The following is a 17,479-nucleotide window of genomic DNA, read 5'->3' as shown; positions in this document are numbered from 1 at the left end:
TTATGAACTTCACGGGGTGGTGAAACTGCATGTGATGGGCTTGATGCTCCTTTCCAATACATTTTGAGGGTCTTATTCTGGTGACATGATGATTGATGCTTGGTTGCCATTTGACAAATAAAATAATATCGCTCTCATCCATAATAATCTCATCATGTAGGTAGCCTACCAGCACTGTATCTGTGAGCTGCTGACTACAGTGCACGGGAAAAGAGCATGTTTTCTATATAACGCAAAAGTTGAAAATGCGATGGAAACCCATTTAACTTGTATTTTTCATAGGGTATATGGGATTTTCACACAAAGCCTTATATCTGCAATTAGTCTGTTTGAAAGAAACATTTCTGGTGGGAAAATGCATATATTGTTTTGTACATATTTAAGAATATTTACATGAAAATCTGTCGCAAGTTGCACGGAAACTTAGCTACTAAGGTGGATATTGATCCAACACCTGCCACGTATTCAAACCAGCCCACTGGGCACAGACGTCAGTTCAACATCTAGTTTCTATTTACATTTCTTTGAGTCGTCAACTAAAGTGAATTCAACATGAAATCAACACAAAATGTCACCTATCATTGGATTTACAAGTTGGGTGAAAAATAAATAAAGATTCCTGATGTTGATGGCTTTTTACAAATCCAATCAGTTTTCCACATTAATCAAACATCATCACATGGATTTGTTTTGTTGAAATGACGTGGAAACAACGTTTATTCAACCAGTGGGAGGCTTGTAAATGCCCCCAGGAAAGTAAAACAAAGAACTCTTCATTGAGACAATGATAAACAGCAATCCGTGGGAGAGTTGTGGTGGATATTATAAAATAAGGATCTGCTGGAGTCCAAGTCAAACCAAGAATCTTTATTTCTGAGCTCAGAGAGAATAACAGAGTTACACAGTGCAGTGTAGACAGTCTGAATTCCTGAAGCATTGGGTGATGAGCACATATCTTTATAGTTTCCTGTTCCTGGGAGGGACTTTATTCATACAAGGATGCAGGTGCAGCTGGTTTGCAACACGGGATGATACTCCCAGGAACAGGAGATTATAATAGGTCAGTTTCACAAGGTTAGTCACATACTCAGTTATGTGGACACATACAATTAACATTTTCCATTACAGAATCTGTGAATATTTTCATTTCATTAAATCATCAGTGGGCAAACAATGCAAATGTAAACAATGGAACAAATGCATCACATCCAAATATCACTGTATTATCTGTAGTGCTGGAGGAAAGACACACCCAGATAAACACAAACACAGAGTTTTAAAAAGGACCATTTAAACACATGGAATCTGATCTACTCTATATTCAAACTGAAATACTCCATATTCACTTCATGTTTTCTAATAAAAACATACAAATACATTTGAGTATACCTTGTACCATTTAATTTCATATGGTAAAAACAGGTAAACACATTATCAGTCAACAATATAAGACAACGGGAGCACTGTGTATGTTCTCTGATGAATTTTAAGTTAATGTGATGTAAAATATCAATTTACACACTGGACTAATTAAGCCAATGTGATGTTAAATATCAATATTCACACTAGGAGAAGTAATTATTCTCTCCAGTGTGGATTCTCACATGACTTTTAAGTGACTGATGAGTAATATGTCTTTCCACAGTCTGAGCATTTGTAAGACTTCTACCCTGTGTGTATTCTGCTATGTTTTTTCAAGTAGGTGTTAGGTTTAACACTTTTTTCACACTGGGAACACCCCTGTGTGTTTTCTCTCATGTGTTTTCAGTTCCCCTGACTGGTTGAAACACTTTCCACACTGGGAGCAGTGGTAAGGCTTCTCCCCTGTGTGTAATCTCTCATGTCTTTTCAGGTTAAATAAATGGTTAAACTTCTTACCACACTGGGAGCAGTGGTAAGGCTTCTCCCCTGTGTGTATTCTCTCATGTTTTTTCAGATCCCCTGACCGGTTGAAACACTTGCCACACTGGGAGCAGTGGTAAGGCTTCTCCCCTGTGTGTATTATCTCGTGACCTTTCAGGCTCCATAATTGGTTAAAACTCTTTCCACACTGGGAGCAGTGGTAAGGCTTCTCCCCTGTGTGTATTCTCCCATGTAGTTTCAGGTTCCCTAACTGGTAAAAACACTTGCCACACTGGGAGCAGTGGTAAGGCTTCTCCCCTGTGTGTATTCTCTCATGTTGTTTCAGGTTCCCTAAATGGTAAAAACATTTGCCACACTGGGAGCAGTGGTAAGGCCTCTCCCCTGTGTGTATTATCTCATGAACTTTCAGGCTCCATAATTGGTCAAAACTCTTTCCACACTGGGAGCAGTGGTAAGGCTTCTCCCCTGTGTGTATTCTCTCATGTTTTTTCAGATCCCCTGGCCGGTTGAAACACTTTCCACACTCTGAGCAGTGGTAAGGCTTCTCAACTGTGTGTATTCTCTCGTGTTGTTTCAGGTTCCCTAACTGGTTAAAACACTTTCCACAGTGGGAACACTGGTGTCTTCTTGTTGGTTTGGACATCCCTGGCTCTGGTTCCTCTGAGTGTGGTCTTTCTCCTGCCAAAGACAGTGTGTTTAAAAAAAAAAGAGACATGAATGAAACCTCCACATGATAAATAGGCCTTCCTAATCAGATCGCTCAATAACATAAGGCCAGTTTTAACAATCTTGGTGTGATTTTAAAACAACTGTTGTAGAGTTTCCTGGTAAAGTCAGAACACAAACTAAACCGTTCTTGGACACTCAAGACACAGACGTCGCTTAATTCCAATCGAGCAGGTGGTTCTAAATATATAACTTTCATAGCTGTATGATACAGAATGCGAGCTACAGTCGTGGCCAAAAGTTTTGAGAATGACACAAATATTAATTTCCACAAAGTTTGCTGCTTCAGTGTCTTCAGATATTTTTGTCAGATGTTACTATGAAATACTGAAGTATAATTACAAGCATTTCATAAGTGTCAAAGGCTTTTATTGGCAATGACATGAAGTTGATGCAAAGAGTCAATATTTGCAGTGTTGACCCTACTTTTTCAAGACCCTGGTGTCAATTAACTTCTGGGCCACATCCTGACTGATGGCAGCCCATTCTTGCATAATCAATGCTTGGAGTTTGTCAGAATTGGTGGGTTATTGTTTGTCCACCCGCCTCTTGAGGATTGACCACAGGTTCTCAATGGGATTAAGGTCTGGGGAGATTTCTGGCCATGGACCCAAAATATTGCTGTTTTGTTCCCCGAGCCACTTATCATGTTTGCCTTATGGCAAGGTGCTCCTTCATGCTGGAAAAGGCATTGTTGGTCACCGAACTGTTCCTGGATGGTTGGGAGAAGTTGCTCTCGGAGGATGTGTTGGTAGCATTCCTTATTCATGGCTGTGTTCTTAGGCAACATTGTGACTGAGCCCACACCCTTGGCTGAAAAGCAACCCCACACATGAATGGTCTCAGGATGCTTTACCGTTGGCATGACACAGGACTGATGGAAGCGCTCACCTTGTCTTCTCCGGACAAGCTTTTTTCCAGATGCCCCAAACAATCGAAAAGGGGATTCATCAGAGAAAATGACTTTACCCCAGTACTCAGCAGTCCAATACCTGTACCTTTTGCAGAATATCAGTATGTGTGCAGATGCACTCACACCTGCCTGCTGCCATTCCTGAGCAAGCTCTGTACTGGTGGTGCCCCGATCCCGCAGCTGAATCAACTTCAGGAGACGGTCCTGGCGCTTGCTGGACTTTCTTGGGTGCCCTGAAGCCTTCTTCACAACAATTAAACCGCTCTGAAGCCTTCTTCACAACAATTGAACCGCTCTCCTTGAAGTTATCGATGATCCGATAAAGTGTTGATTTAGGTGCAATCTTACTGGCAGCAATAGCCTTGCATTTGAAGCCTTTTTTGTGCAAAGCAATGATGACGGCACGTGTTTCCTTGCAGGTAACCATGGGTGACAGAGGAAGAACAATGATTCCAAGCACCACCCTCCTTTTGAAGCTTCCAGTTTTGGGGGGGATTCAGTTAATTTGCATGGCAAAGAGGGACTTTGCAATTAATTACAATTCATCTGATCACTCTTCATAACATTCTGGAGTATATGCAAATTGCCATCATACAAACTGAGGCAGCAGACTGAAAATTCAAATTTGTGTCATTCTCAAAACTTTTGGCCACAACTGTACACACTTCCTTAAACATAAAATAAGTAAATAAGTAATTTTAAGTGGAAGTCCAAAACTTGTTTTTACATCGAAGACACAACGCACATCAGTAAAATCTCCCCATTGTCGAAAGGGTTCGACACCTGCTGTTTAAATGGCCCAATTTCTTATTTAGACGTTCACAGATTTTCAACATTTTGACTATGGCTGATGTCATATTTTGGGTAAAGTAAAAAATAAAGTGAAATATTTGGGAAGATGTTCCTAAAACTGAGAATAACTACAATAAACAAAAATATAAACACAAAATGTAAAGTGTTGGATGTTTCATGAGCTGAAAAAAAAGATTGCAGAATTTTTTACATCCCTGTTAGTTAACATTTATTCTTTGCCAAGATAATCCATCCACCTGATAGGTGTGGCATATCAAGCTGATTAAATAGCATGATCATTGCACAGGTGCACCTTGTGCTGGGGATAATAAAAGGCCACTAAAATGTGCAGTTCTGTCACACAACACAATGCCACAGATCTCTCAACTTTTGAGGGAGGGTGCAATTGGCATACTGACTGCAGGAATATCCACTGGAGCTGTTACCAGATAATTGAATGTTAAAATTCTCTACCAGAAGCTGCCTCCAACGTCATTTTAGAGAATTTGGCAGTACATCCAACTGGCCTCACAACCACAGAACACATATAACGACGCCAGCCCAGGACCTCCACATTGTCTGAGACCAGCCGCCCGAGTTGTATTTCTCTTTGTAATGAAGCCCTTTTGTGGGGAAAAACTCATTCTGATTGGCTGGGCCTGGCTCCGCAATGGGTGGGCGTATGCCCTCCAGGGCCCACCAATGGCTGCGCCCCTGCCCAGTTATGTAAAGTCCATAGATTAGGGCCTCATTTATTTATTTACAATCACTGACTCATATAAACTGTAAATCGTTGTTTATATTTTGGTTCAGTATACACACACACAGTGCATTCGTTAAAAACTTCTCTAGGATAGGGGTCAGCATTTTCAAGTTTGGATGAAAAGCATATCCAAATTCAACTGCCAGCTACTCATCCCCAGAAGAATTTTATACTGATAACAAGTTTAAACAGGTGCCATTAATACAGGTAACGAGTGGAGGACAGAGGTGCCTCTTAAAGAAGAAGTTACATGTCTGTGAGAGCCAGAAATCTTGCTTGTTTGTAGGTGACCAAATACTTATTTTCCACCATAATTTGCAAACAAATTCATTAAAAATCCTACAATGTGATTTTCTGGATTTTTTCCCCTCATTTTGACTGTCATAGTTGAAATGTACCTATGATGAAAATTACAGGCCTCTCTCATCTTTTTAAGTGGGAGAACTTGCACAATTGGTGGCTGACTAAAAACTTTTTTGCCCCACTATATAATGAACTGTACAAAATAAACTCAGCAAAAAAAATTACGGGTCTTTTTCAGGACCCTGTCTTTCAAAGAATATTTGTAAAAATTTAAATAACGTCACAGATCTTCATTGTAAAGGGTTGAAACACTGTTTCCCATGCTTGTTCAATGAACCATTAACAATTAATGAACATGCACCTGTGGAACGGTCGTTAAGACACAAACAGCTTACAGACGGTAGGCAATTAAGGTCACAGTTATGAAAACTTAGGACTCTAAAGAGGCCTTTCTACTGACTCTGAAAAACACAAAAAAAAAGATGCCCCGGGTCCCTGCTCATCTGCGTGAACGTGCCTTAGGCATTCTGCAAGGAGGCATGAGGACTGCAGATGTGGCCAGGGCAATAAATTGCAATGTCTGTACTGTGAGACGCCTAAGACAGCGCTACAGGGAGACAGGAAGGACAGCTTATCGTCCTCGCAGTGACAGACCACGTGTAACAACACCTGCACAGGATCGGTACATCCGAACATCACACCTACAGGTACAGGATGGCAACAACAACTGCCCAAGTTACACCAGGAACGCACAATCCCTCCATCGGTGCTCAGACTAGAGGTCGACCGATTATGATTTTTCAACGCCGATACTGATACCGATTATTGGAGGACCAAAAAAGCCGATACCGATTAATCGGCCGATTTTTATTTATTTATTTGTAATAATGAAAATTACAACAATACTGAAGGAACACTTATTTTAACTTAATATAATACATCAATATAATCAATTTAGCCTCAAGTAAATAATGAAACATGTTCAATTTGGTTTAAATGATGCAAAAACAAAGTGTTGGAGAAGAAAGTAAAAGTGCAATATGTGCTATGTAAGAAAGCTAACGTTTCAGTTCCTTGCTCAGAACATGAGAACATATGAAAGCTGGTAGTTCCTTTTAACGTGAGTCTTCAATATTCCCAGGTAAGAAGTTTTAGGTTGTAGTTATTATAGGAATTATAGGACTATTTCCCTCTATACCATTTGTATTCCATTAACCTTTGACTATTGGATGTTCTTATAGGCACTTTAGTATTGCAAGTGTAACAGTATAGCTTCCATCCCTCTCCTCGCTCCTCCCTGGGCTCGGACCAGCTACACAACGACAACAGCCACCATCGAAGCAGCGCTACCCATGCAGAGCAAGGGGAATAACTACTAGAAGGCTCAGAGCGAGAGACCTTTGAAACGCTATTAGCGAGCGCTAACTAGCTAGCCATTTCACTTCGGTTACACCAGCCTCATCTCGGGAGTTGATAGGCTTGAAGTCATAAACAGCGCAATGCTTGACGCACAACGAAGAGCTGATGGCAAAACGCACGAAAGTGCTTTTTGAATGAATGTTTACGCGCCTGCTTCTGCCTACCACCGTTCAGTCAGAAACGTAGATACTTGTATGCTCAGTCAGATTATATGCAACGCAGGACACGCTAGATAATACCTAGTAATATCATCAACCATGTGTAGTTAACTAGTGGTTATGATTGATTGTTTTTTATAAGATAAGTTTAATGCTAGCTAGCAACTTACCTTGCCTTACTGCATTTGCATAACAGACAAGGTGAAAATCTGTCGTTCTGCCCCTGAACAAGGCAGTTAACTCACCGTTCCTAGGCCGTCATTGAAAATAAGAATGTGTTCTTAACTGACTTGCCTAGTTAATTAAAGGTATAAAAAATATATAATAATAATAATAATAATGCAAATCGGCGCCCAAAAATACCGATTTCCGAATATGAAAACTTGAAATCGGCCCTAATTAATCGGCCATTCCGATTAATCGGCCGACCTCTAGCTCAGACTGTCCGCAATTGAATGAGAGAGGCTGGACTAAGGGCTTGTAGGCCTGTTGAAAGGCAGGTCCTCACCAGACATCATCGGCAACAACGTCGCCTCTGGGCACAAACCCACCGTCACTGGACCAGACAGGACTGGCAAAAAGTGCTTTTCACTGACAAGTCGCGGTTTTGTCTCCAGGGGTGATGGTCGGATTCGCGTTTATCGTCGGATTCGCGTTTATCGTCGAAGGAATGAGCATTACACCGAGGCCTGCACTTTGGAACGGGATCGATTTGTAGGTGGAGGGGCCGTCATGGTCTGGGGCGGTGTGTCACAGCATCATCAGACTGAGCTTGTTGTCATTGCAGGCAATCTCAACGGTGTGCGTTACAGGGAAGACATCCTCCTCCCTCATGTGGTACCCTTCCTGCATGGTCATCCTGACATGACCCTCCAGCATGACAATGCCACCAGCCATACTGCTCCTTCTGTGCGTGATCTCCTGCAAGACCGGAATGTCAGTGTTCTGCCATGGCCAGCGAAGAGCCCGGATCTCAATCCCATTGCGCACGTCTGGGACCTGTTGGATCGGAGGGTGAGAGCTAGGGCCATTCCCCCCAGAAATGTCTGGGAACTTGCAGGTGCCTTGGTGGAAGAGTGGGGTAACATCTCACAGCAAGTACTGTCAAATCTGGTGCAGTCCATGAGGAGGAGATGCACTGCAGTACTTAACCTGTTTGGGATAAGGGGGCAGCATTTTCACGTTCGGTTGAAAAGCGTGCCCAGAGTAAACTTCCTGCTACTCAGGCCCAGAAGCTAATATATGCATATCATTAGTAGTATTGGATAGAAAACACTCTTAAGTTTCTAAAACTGTTTGAATTATGTCTGTGAGTATAACAGAACTCATATGGCAGGCAAAAACCTGAGAAAAATCCAACCAGGAAGTGTGAAATCTGAGGTTTGTAGTTTTCAACTCATTGCCTATCGAATGTACAGTGTCTATGGGCGCGCTGGTTATCAAGGGCGCAAAGTATTGACACATTTTAAATACAGACACAGACTGTGTGGAAAATTATTTTAGACTGAGACTCTCTCCAATACAACATTGCAGAGTTATGTGCATCCTTTCAAGCACACCCTTCTCATTAACCTGTGGTGAGTTATTTACAAATGTCAAAGAACAAATAAGGTTTAATATGTAAGATTGTTAATAAATAAAGAGCAAAATCATTTATTATTATTATATTATTTGTGCGCTGGTCCTATAAGAACTCTTATAGGAAGTAGAGGTCGACCGATTAATCGGAATGGCCAGTTAATTAGGGCCGATTTCAATTTTTCATAACAGTCGGAAATCGGTATTTTTGGGCCCCGATTTTATTTTATTTTCTATATTTTTTTACACCTTTATTTAATCTTTATTAAACTAGGCAAGTCAGTTAAGAACACATTCTTACTTTCAATGATGGCCTAGGAACGTTCTGCATGATTTTTAACCTTGTCAGCTCGGGGGATCCAATCTTGCAACCTTACAGTTAAATAGTCCAATGGTCTAACACCTGATTACATTGCACTCCACGAGGAGCCTGCCTGTTACGCGAATGCAGTAAGCTAAGGTAAGTTGTTAGCTAGCATTAAACTTATCTTATAAAAAACAATCAATCAATGACTGTCATTGCTCCAATGTGTGCTTAACCATAAACATCAATGCCTTTCTTAAAATCAATGCCTTTCTTAAAATCAATACACAAGTATATATTTTTAAACCTGCATATTTAGCTAAAAGAAATCCAGGTTAGCAGGCAATATTAACCAGGTGAAATTGTGTCATTTCTCTTGCGTTCATTGCACGCAGAGTCAGGGTATATGCAACAGTTTGGGCCGCCTGGCTCTTTGCGAACTAATTTGCCAGAATTTTACGTAATTATGACATAACATTGTCAAGGTTGAAGGTTGTGCAATGTAACAGGAATATTTAGACTCATGGATGCCACCCGTTAGATAAAATACGGAACGGAATAAACGTTTTGTTTTCGAGGTGATAGTTTCCAGATTAGTCAAAGGTATTTGGTTTAGAGAGAAACAGTCGACGCGTTATAATTCCTGTAATAACTTGCGGCTGAACTTGAAAGGGGTTCCTTCGTTATTTTACCGTTCATGTCTTCCATAGAGAATGTCTTGATCTACTTCAAATAAGGTCTGTGTTTCGTGGAGGAGCTAGGTGTCTGGTTAGACTGTAAACTCTCCTTCCAGACTCACATCAAATATCTCCAATCCAAAGTTAAATCTAGAATTGGCTTCCTATTCCGCAACAAAGCATCCTTCACTCATGCTGCCAAACATACCCTTGTAAAATTGACCATCCTACCAATCCTCGACTTCGGTGATGTCATTTACAAAATAGCCTCCAAAACCCTACTCAATAAATTGGATGCAGTCTATCACAGTGCCATCCGTTTTGTCACCAAAGCCCCATATACTACCCACCACTGCGACTTGTACACTCTCGTTGGCTGGCCCTCGCTTCATACTCGTCGCCAAACCCACTGGTTCCAGGTCATCTACAAGACCCTGCTAGGTAAAGTCCCCCCTTATCTCAGCTCGCTGGTCACCATAGCAACACCTACCTGTAGCACGCGCTCCAGCAGGTTTATCTCTCTGGTCACCCCCAAAACCAATTCTTCCTTTGGCCGCCTCTCCTTCCAGTTCTCTGCTGCCAATGACTGGAACGAACTACAAAAATCTCTGAAACTGGAAACACTTATCTCCCTCACTAGCTTTAAGCACCAGCTGTCAGAGCAGCTCATAGATTACTGCACCTGTACATAGCCCATCTATAATTTAGCCCAAACAACTACCTCTTTACCTACTGTATTTATTTATTTTGCTCCTTTGCACCCCATTATTTCTGTCTCTACTTTGCGCTTTCTTCCACTGCAAACCAACCATTCCAGTGTTTTTAGTTTTTATTTTACTTGCTGTGTTGTATTTACTTCGCCACCATGGCCTTTTTATATTTTTATTTATTTATACATATATTTTATCAGAGAGAATAACAGAGTTTGGTATTTTATTAGGATCCCCATTAGCTGTTGCAAAATCAGCAGCTACTCTTCCTGGGGTCCACACAAAACATGACACATAATACAGCACATCAATAGACAAGAACAGCTCAAGGACAGAACTACATACATTTTGTAAAAGGCACACGTAACCTACATATCAATGCATACACACAAACTACCTAGGTCAAATAGGGGAGAGGGGTTGTGCCGTGAGGTGTTGCTTTATCTGTTTTTTGAAACCAGGTTTGCTGTTTATTTGAGCAATATGAGATGGAAGGAAGTTTCATGCAATAAGGGTCCTATATAATACTGTACGCTTTCTTGAATTTGTTCTGGAAACTTGGGGACACAAGTACAATGATTCTTGTGTTGCTTTAACTTGAGATTAAGAATCAGTGGTTGACACCTTGCAAGTGAATGAAAAGGTCAACTGTACAAAGTCAGATGTCTGCGTGTTGAAACTATATTTTAGGTAACAGATGGATAAAGGGAACTAAGAGTTCCTGTTGATACTATGTTCCAGTCTTACTTCCAGTCTTACATGATAGCAATAAGGGGAAGAGTGATTGGGAAACTAACTGCCAATAACGCAATAAGCTGAACTCCGCCTAGCAGAGACATCTTTGTATTAGCAACTATTAATTATGAGCTTATATGGTATTAAAGTTAAGGGACATCACCCTGGGCGGGGTGATCCTCAGTAGGGGATAAAAAGGGAAAACACCATCTTTTGAACTGAGTGTCTTGCTTGCAAATTGCTGTAAGTGTAAACTCCGGGTTGCAATCCTTATTAAACAAACTAAGCTCTGATCAAATACGTTTTCCTGTGGTCTCTTCTGTGCACATAGGGCAGAATTCCCTTACAGACTATGCAAACAATTTGGGATTTTCAACACATTCATGTTTCTTATAAAAAGAAGAAGTGATGCAGTCAGTCTCTCCTCAACTCTTAGCCAAGAGAGACTGGCATGCATAGTATTTATATCAGCCCTCTGATTACAATTAAGAGCAATACTTGCCGCTCTGTTCTGGGCCAGCTGCAGCTTAACTAGGTCTTTCCTTGCAGCACTGGACCACACGACTGGACAATAATCAAGATTAGACAAAACTAGAGCCTGCAGAACTTGCTTTTTGGAGTGTGGTGTAAAAAAAGCAGAGCATCTCTTTATTGCAGCTAGACCTCTCCCCATCTTTACAACTATTGAATCTATATGTTTTGACCATGACTGTTTACAATCTAAGGTAATGCCAAGTAATTTAGTCTCCTCAACTTGTTCAACAGCCACACAATTCATTACCAGATTCAGCTGAGGTCTAGAACTTAAGGAATGATTTGTACCAAATACAATGCTCTTAGTTTTAGAGATGTTCAGTACCAGTTTATTAGTGACTTCATTAGCTGTGGTTGCTGATGCGTATATCGTTGAATCATCAGCATACATGGACACACATGCTTTGTTTAATGCCAGTGGCAGGTCATTGGTAAGAATAGAAAAGAGTAGAGGGCCTAGAGAGCTGCACTGAGGTACATTACACTTTATATGTTTGACATTAGAGAAGCTTCCATTAAAAACCCTCTGAGTTCTAGTAGATAGATAGCTCTGAATCCACATTATGGCAGAGGTTGAAAAGCCATAACACAGACATTCTTAAAAAACAGGTTATGGTCAATAATATCAAAGGCTGCATTGAAATCTAACAATAGACCTCCCACAATCTTCTTGTTATCAATTTCTCTCACACAATCATCAGTCATTTGTGTCAGTGCAGCACATGTTGAGTGCCCTTCTCTATAAGCATACTGAAAGTCTGTTGTTAATTTGTTTACAGAGAAATATCATTGTATTTGGTCAAACACAATTTTCCCCAACAGTTTGCTAAGAGCTGGCAGCAAGCTTATAGGTCTGCTGTTAGAACCAGTAAAGGCCGTGTTTACCACTCTTGGGTAGTGGAATTACTTTGGCTTTCCTCCAGGCCTGAGGATAAAATACTTTCTTCTAGGCTCAGATTAAAAATATGACAGATAGGAGTGGCTATAGAGTCAGCTACTGTCCTCAGTAGCTTCCCATCTAAGTTGTCAATGTCATTATTGATCGATAACAATTTTTCCACCTCTCCCACACCAACTTTACAAAATGTAATACTTGCACTGCTTTTCTTTCATTATGATTTTTTACAAGTTTTTTTCCCCATCATTCTTTATATCATTGATCTTGGCTTCCTAATAAGGTGTATTATTTTGTTGAGTTTGGTCACATAATTTCTCCATTTGCAGTACGTAAGCCAGCCAGACTTATTAGCCACTCCTTTTGCCCCAACTCTTTCAAACATACAGTTTTTAACTTCCTCATCAATCCATGGAGCCTTAACAGTTCTAACAGTCAGTTTCTTAACAGGTACATGTTTATCAATAATTGGAAGAAGCAATTTCATAAGGTTTTCCCAAAGTCTGAGCTTTTGTAAGCCTTCTCCTCTATGTGCAGTCTCATGTGTTCTTTCAGGCTTCCTAAATGGGCAAAAGCTTTGCACCTGGGAGGAGTGGTAAGGCTTCTCCCCGTTGTGTATTATCTTATGTTGGTTGAGGTTGCTTTTCTGGTTAAAACTCCTTCCACACTGGGAGCAGTGTTAAGGCTTCTCCCCTGTGTCAATTTTCTCATGAGCTTTCAGGTTGCTTAATTGGTTAAAACTCTTTCCACACTGGGAGCAGTGGTAAGGCTTTTTAACTATGTATTCTCTCATGTTGTTTCAGGTTCCGTAACTGGTTAAAACACTTGCCACACTGGGAGCAGTGGTAAGGCTTCTCACCTGTGTGTATTCTCTCGTGTTGTTTCAGGCTCCTTAACAACCTCTTATGGCTGCAACCCTTGTTCTCAATTTCCGCCTGAAGACATACCCTAATCTAACTGCCTGTAGCTCATGCCTAGAAACAAGGATATGCATATTCTTGGTATCATTTAAAAGGAAACATTCTGAAGTTTGTGGAAATGTTAATTGAATGTAGGAGAATATAACACAATAGATCTGGTAGAAGAAAATACAAGGAAATAAACATATGTTTTCTGTTTTTATTGTTGTAGCATCCTTTTTCACATGTACTGGAATAGCCAAACAGTCAGATAGGATGCTGGGGACAATTTAGATGGAGAACACAAGAGGGCAACTGTAGTTGTGCAAAGTTTTAGACTGATAACTTCCAAAATGAGTGTGCTACAAGACATTTAGCATGAAGTCACCCAGGTGTCCCACACAAGTTGCCCAAATGTACCCAAGTGGCCGAATTGGTGAAATGACCTATAACTATATACAACAGTGCAAATAACTATATACAACATATCAAAAAGCAATTCTAACACACGAAAAAAAAAAAAAAATTATTTAAAAAAAACAAAAAAAAAACAGGGGTAGAGCCTTTAGAGGTCTTCTACACAATATTTTGCTGCCTGTGCCATGTCCCATAGCAGTCTCTTTCTGAGGTAAAGCAGAGACAAACTGAACACGTGGTGCAGATGATGGGGGACTTCATGTGACACAGAACACAACGACGCCTCCATGCTGTGGCCTTTTGGCCATGAGGCACAGTCATGCCTGCAGTAATGAACTGTGGCATATGAACACCACTGGAGGCAGGAGTAGAGGGGGCAGAGGTAGAGGGGGCAGAGGTAGAGGGGGCAGAGGTAGAGGGGGCAGAGGTAGAGGGGGCAGAGGTAGAGGGGGCAGAGGTAGAGCGGGCAGAGGTAGAGGGGGCAGAGCGTGATGCAGTGGACTTTGTGCGATAGGCAGCAAGCTCCCGGATGAGCAGCTCCCTGAAGGCTAGCTGTGTGATGGGGGGCTGTCCACAGCACTTCGCCATTTCCTTCTGCAGGATGAAGGAATTCACCACAGCAATGTCAATGAAGTGGTAAAACAATGTCTTGTACCACTTCTTTGTTTTGTGTAGAACATTGTAGTACCCTATCAGTGCGTCTGATAGGTCTACACCTCCCATGCTCTTGTTGTAGTCCTTGATGGCTGCAGGAATGGGGACATTTTTGGTGGTCCATGCACCCATGGCGTCTTTCACACGCCTACTGACATGGTCGCCATTGAAGGACTTGTGAATAGTGGAGCACATCACCACTTCTCTAGTGTCCATCCACTTCACAAACAGCAGGCCATCTTCACGGATCCATCGCATGGTACCCCGCTCAGCCTGCTTAGGCATGTCATTTACTTTTGTCTTTGGAAAGCCCACTCTGTTGGTCCGAATAGTGCCACAAGCCCACACCTCTAGCTTCCTCAGGTCTGCAAACAGGGTAGGGCATGTGTATAGGTTGTCCACAAATAGTTTGTAGCCCTTCCCCAGCAGTTGGAAATCCAATAACGCCATCACAGAGTCATAGCTAAGTCCCTTACCAGTCGCACAAGTGTTCTTCCCCTCATAGACAAAAATATTGCATGTGTATGCACACACAGAATCAGCCAAAACAAACAGCTTGTAACCCCACTTAGTTGGCTTGTTACGCATGTATTGTTTTAGGCCAATTCTGGCCTTTGAGGCTACCATCCTTTCATCTATGGACAAGTTCTGGGCGGGCTGAAAATGGGTCTTGCAAGCCTCAACCATGCTGGCGTAGAGAGGTTTGACTTTGCAGAGCCTGTCAAACCGTGCGGTGCCTCTCCTCCTGTCATTCTCCTCATCATCTTCTGGGTCACTGATGTGAAGCGCCCGTGAGATAATTAAAAACCTTGTAGAGGACATAACAGTGGGGGGGAAAGGCAGTTGATAGAGTTCGGATGTTTTCCAGTAATCCTTTAGGGTTTTCAACTTCACCAGCCCCATGTAAATTACCAGTGAAAGGTAGCAGAAAATGTCTGACATGGAAATGGGCTTCCATTCCTGTTTCTTTCCTGCTTGCTTCCTAGCCCCATACTTGTTAGTATTGCAAACAAGGGAATCAACAACTGCCGGGGTGAAAAACAGTTGGAAAAGTTGCATCAGGCTATACTTCGATGTCATATCCAGTTGGGGTCCCGGTTGCCTTTTAGGTCTGAAAACTGGAGCACGAGGCTCCACATCTTCCTCTAGCACAGAGTGCCATTGCCCCTCTACCTCTCTACCAGCAGGTTCCACACTTCCCTTCCTCCGCTTCTTTGTTACCTTCTTCCCACCTCTAGCTGGCCGGGCGGGGGTAGGTGTGGAGCCAGAGACAGCAGGAGTCCGGCTGGATGAACCCGCTTCAGTGGGGGATGGGCACCATGGCACCGGCTCCCGGTGCAATCATTTAACAGTCATTTAAAACATTAACAATGTTTACACTGTATCTCTGATCAATTTGATGTTATTTTATTGGACAAAAATGTGCTTTTCTTTCAAAAACAAGGACATTTCTAATTGACCAAAAACTTTTCAACGGTAGTGTATATATAGAAATACACGTTTAAAATGTGTACCAATTGATTGGTCGAAAGAACAGGTGACTAAGTCAAACAAGATGTTTATTAGTCTGTGACAGCCCTACTAGTAAAAGATACCAGTCCATCTTCATGTCAACTAACAGAACTCTGCTGGTTGTCCTGGTAACAGATACCAGTGGGCAGATCTATTGTATTTGTTCAAACTACAGCACTTACTTTGATGTGTCAAATCTGATCCTTTCTTCTCTTCTCCTCCTCTCACAGTTCCACTCAGCCCCGTTGTTTTCCTGCAGTCCACCAGCTGTACAGACAACCTCTTCATACCCAGCAGTAAGGTGCTACCGGGAGAGGCACGACATAGGGACTCCGGGAGGGAGGAAGGGCTAGCGTTGTCCTGGTAACCATAAAGAGGGGACACAGACACATATCATTATGGATGCTGATGTCACTGTTGACATAAAGTTTCACAGAAACCCAGCCCAAACCCCGATAGAGCAAGCTGTATGCTAGACCAAACCAAGCTGTACCATCTGGTGTTCTGATCTGGAGAGACTCTTCTCTTCCTCGTCAGCAGGATGTTGTTGAGGCTCCCCAGAGGATCCACGATAGTCATGTCTCTCTCCTGTGTGAACGAGAACATCATACAGATGGTAAACTTATGACCATCTATCGCAATTACAGAGTGTTACAAGAGGCTTGAATATATGTCTGAAAAGGGCCTAAATTAGCCACTTTAATTATGCTTTTTTTGTGATCAGTGGTATAAAGTACTTAAGTAAAAAATACTTTAAAGTACGATTTAAGTAGTTTTTCAGGGAATCTGTACTTTACTATTTTTGACTAATTTGACTTTTACTTCACTATATTCCTAAAGAAAATGATGTACTTTTTACTCCATACATTTTCCCTGACACCCAAAAGTACTCATTACATTTTGAAGGGTTAGCTGGACAGGAAAATGGTCCAATTCATGCACTAATCAAGAGAATATCCCTGGTAATCATTACTGCCTCTGATCTGGCGGACTCACTAAACACACGTTTCAATTGTAGATTGTCAGAGAGTTGGAGTGTGTCCCTGGCTATCCGTAAATAAAATAAAATGAAAATGGCACCATCTGGTTTGCTTAATATAAGGAATTTGAAATTATTTATATACTTTTACTTTTGATACTTCAGTATATTTTAGAGTTTTACTCAGGAAGTATTTTACTAGGTGACTCACTTTTACTTGAGTAATTTTCTATTAAGGTATCTTTCCTTTTACTCAAGTATGACAATTGCGTACTTTTCCCACCACTGTGATGCAAATGTTAAAGGGCGGTTCCACAAAATGGGTGCATTTTGCATCCCTTTGATATTTTAAGTAAAAATGATGCACTGTATATTATATTTTAAAAGCCTGTTATATTAGAATAAGTGCACTTTAATATAGACCACATAGAGAATTCAATAAATACAATTTTGAAGTGCACAAAATATATGTACCAATGGCAGATTGCCCCTTAAACAACCCCTACAGTACTGAACAACATATTAAAGTGCAGAACTTCAGTATAATGCCCCTTAAAAAACACAGTTCAACAACTGCATAGTTTGTGTCCCTGTTTTTAAGACAGTACTCACTGGTGGTAATCGGAACTTCAGTCTCCTCTTTTACTC

General features: G+C 41.4%; 1 protein-coding gene across 1 annotated transcript; it reads right to left on the bottom strand.

The window, feature by feature from the left end:
• Positions 1-852: 852 nt before the first annotated feature.
• On the bottom strand, positions 853-16,175 carry LOC129845740 (gastrula zinc finger protein XlCGF17.1-like). The gene is made up of 2 exons (XM_055913628.1): positions 16,035-16,175; positions 853-2,541 (listed from the first exon to the last, which is right to left on the bottom strand). Exons 1-2 carry the CDS (start codon positions 16,138-16,140, stop codon positions 1,724-1,726), a joined length of 924 nt encoding a protein of 307 aa, XP_055769603.1. The 5' UTR covers positions 16,141-16,175; the 3' UTR covers positions 853-1,723.
• Between the last annotated feature and the right edge of the window lie 1,304 nt (positions 16,176-17,479).

Source organism: Salvelinus fontinalis, unplaced genomic scaffold, assembly GCF_029448725.1.
Source record: "Salvelinus fontinalis isolate EN_2023a unplaced genomic scaffold, ASM2944872v1 scaffold_0355, whole genome shotgun sequence".
Lineage (NCBI taxonomy): Eukaryota > Metazoa > Chordata > Actinopteri > Salmoniformes > Salmonidae > Salvelinus > Salvelinus fontinalis.
This window is presented reverse-complemented; position numbering and strand designations above follow the sequence as displayed.

What these genes read in the sequence shown, in the direction of transcription:
- LOC129845740 (XM_055913628.1), bottom strand. Translation starts at nt 16,140, where the DNA reads ATGAAGAGGTTGTCTGTACAGCTGGTGGACTGCAGGAAAACAACGGGG. An exon ending in ATCAGATTTGACACATCAAA is followed by an intron (nt 2,542 to 16,034) that starts GTAAGTGCTGTA and finishes TGTCTTTGGCAG; the next exon opens with GAGAAAGACCACACTCAGAG.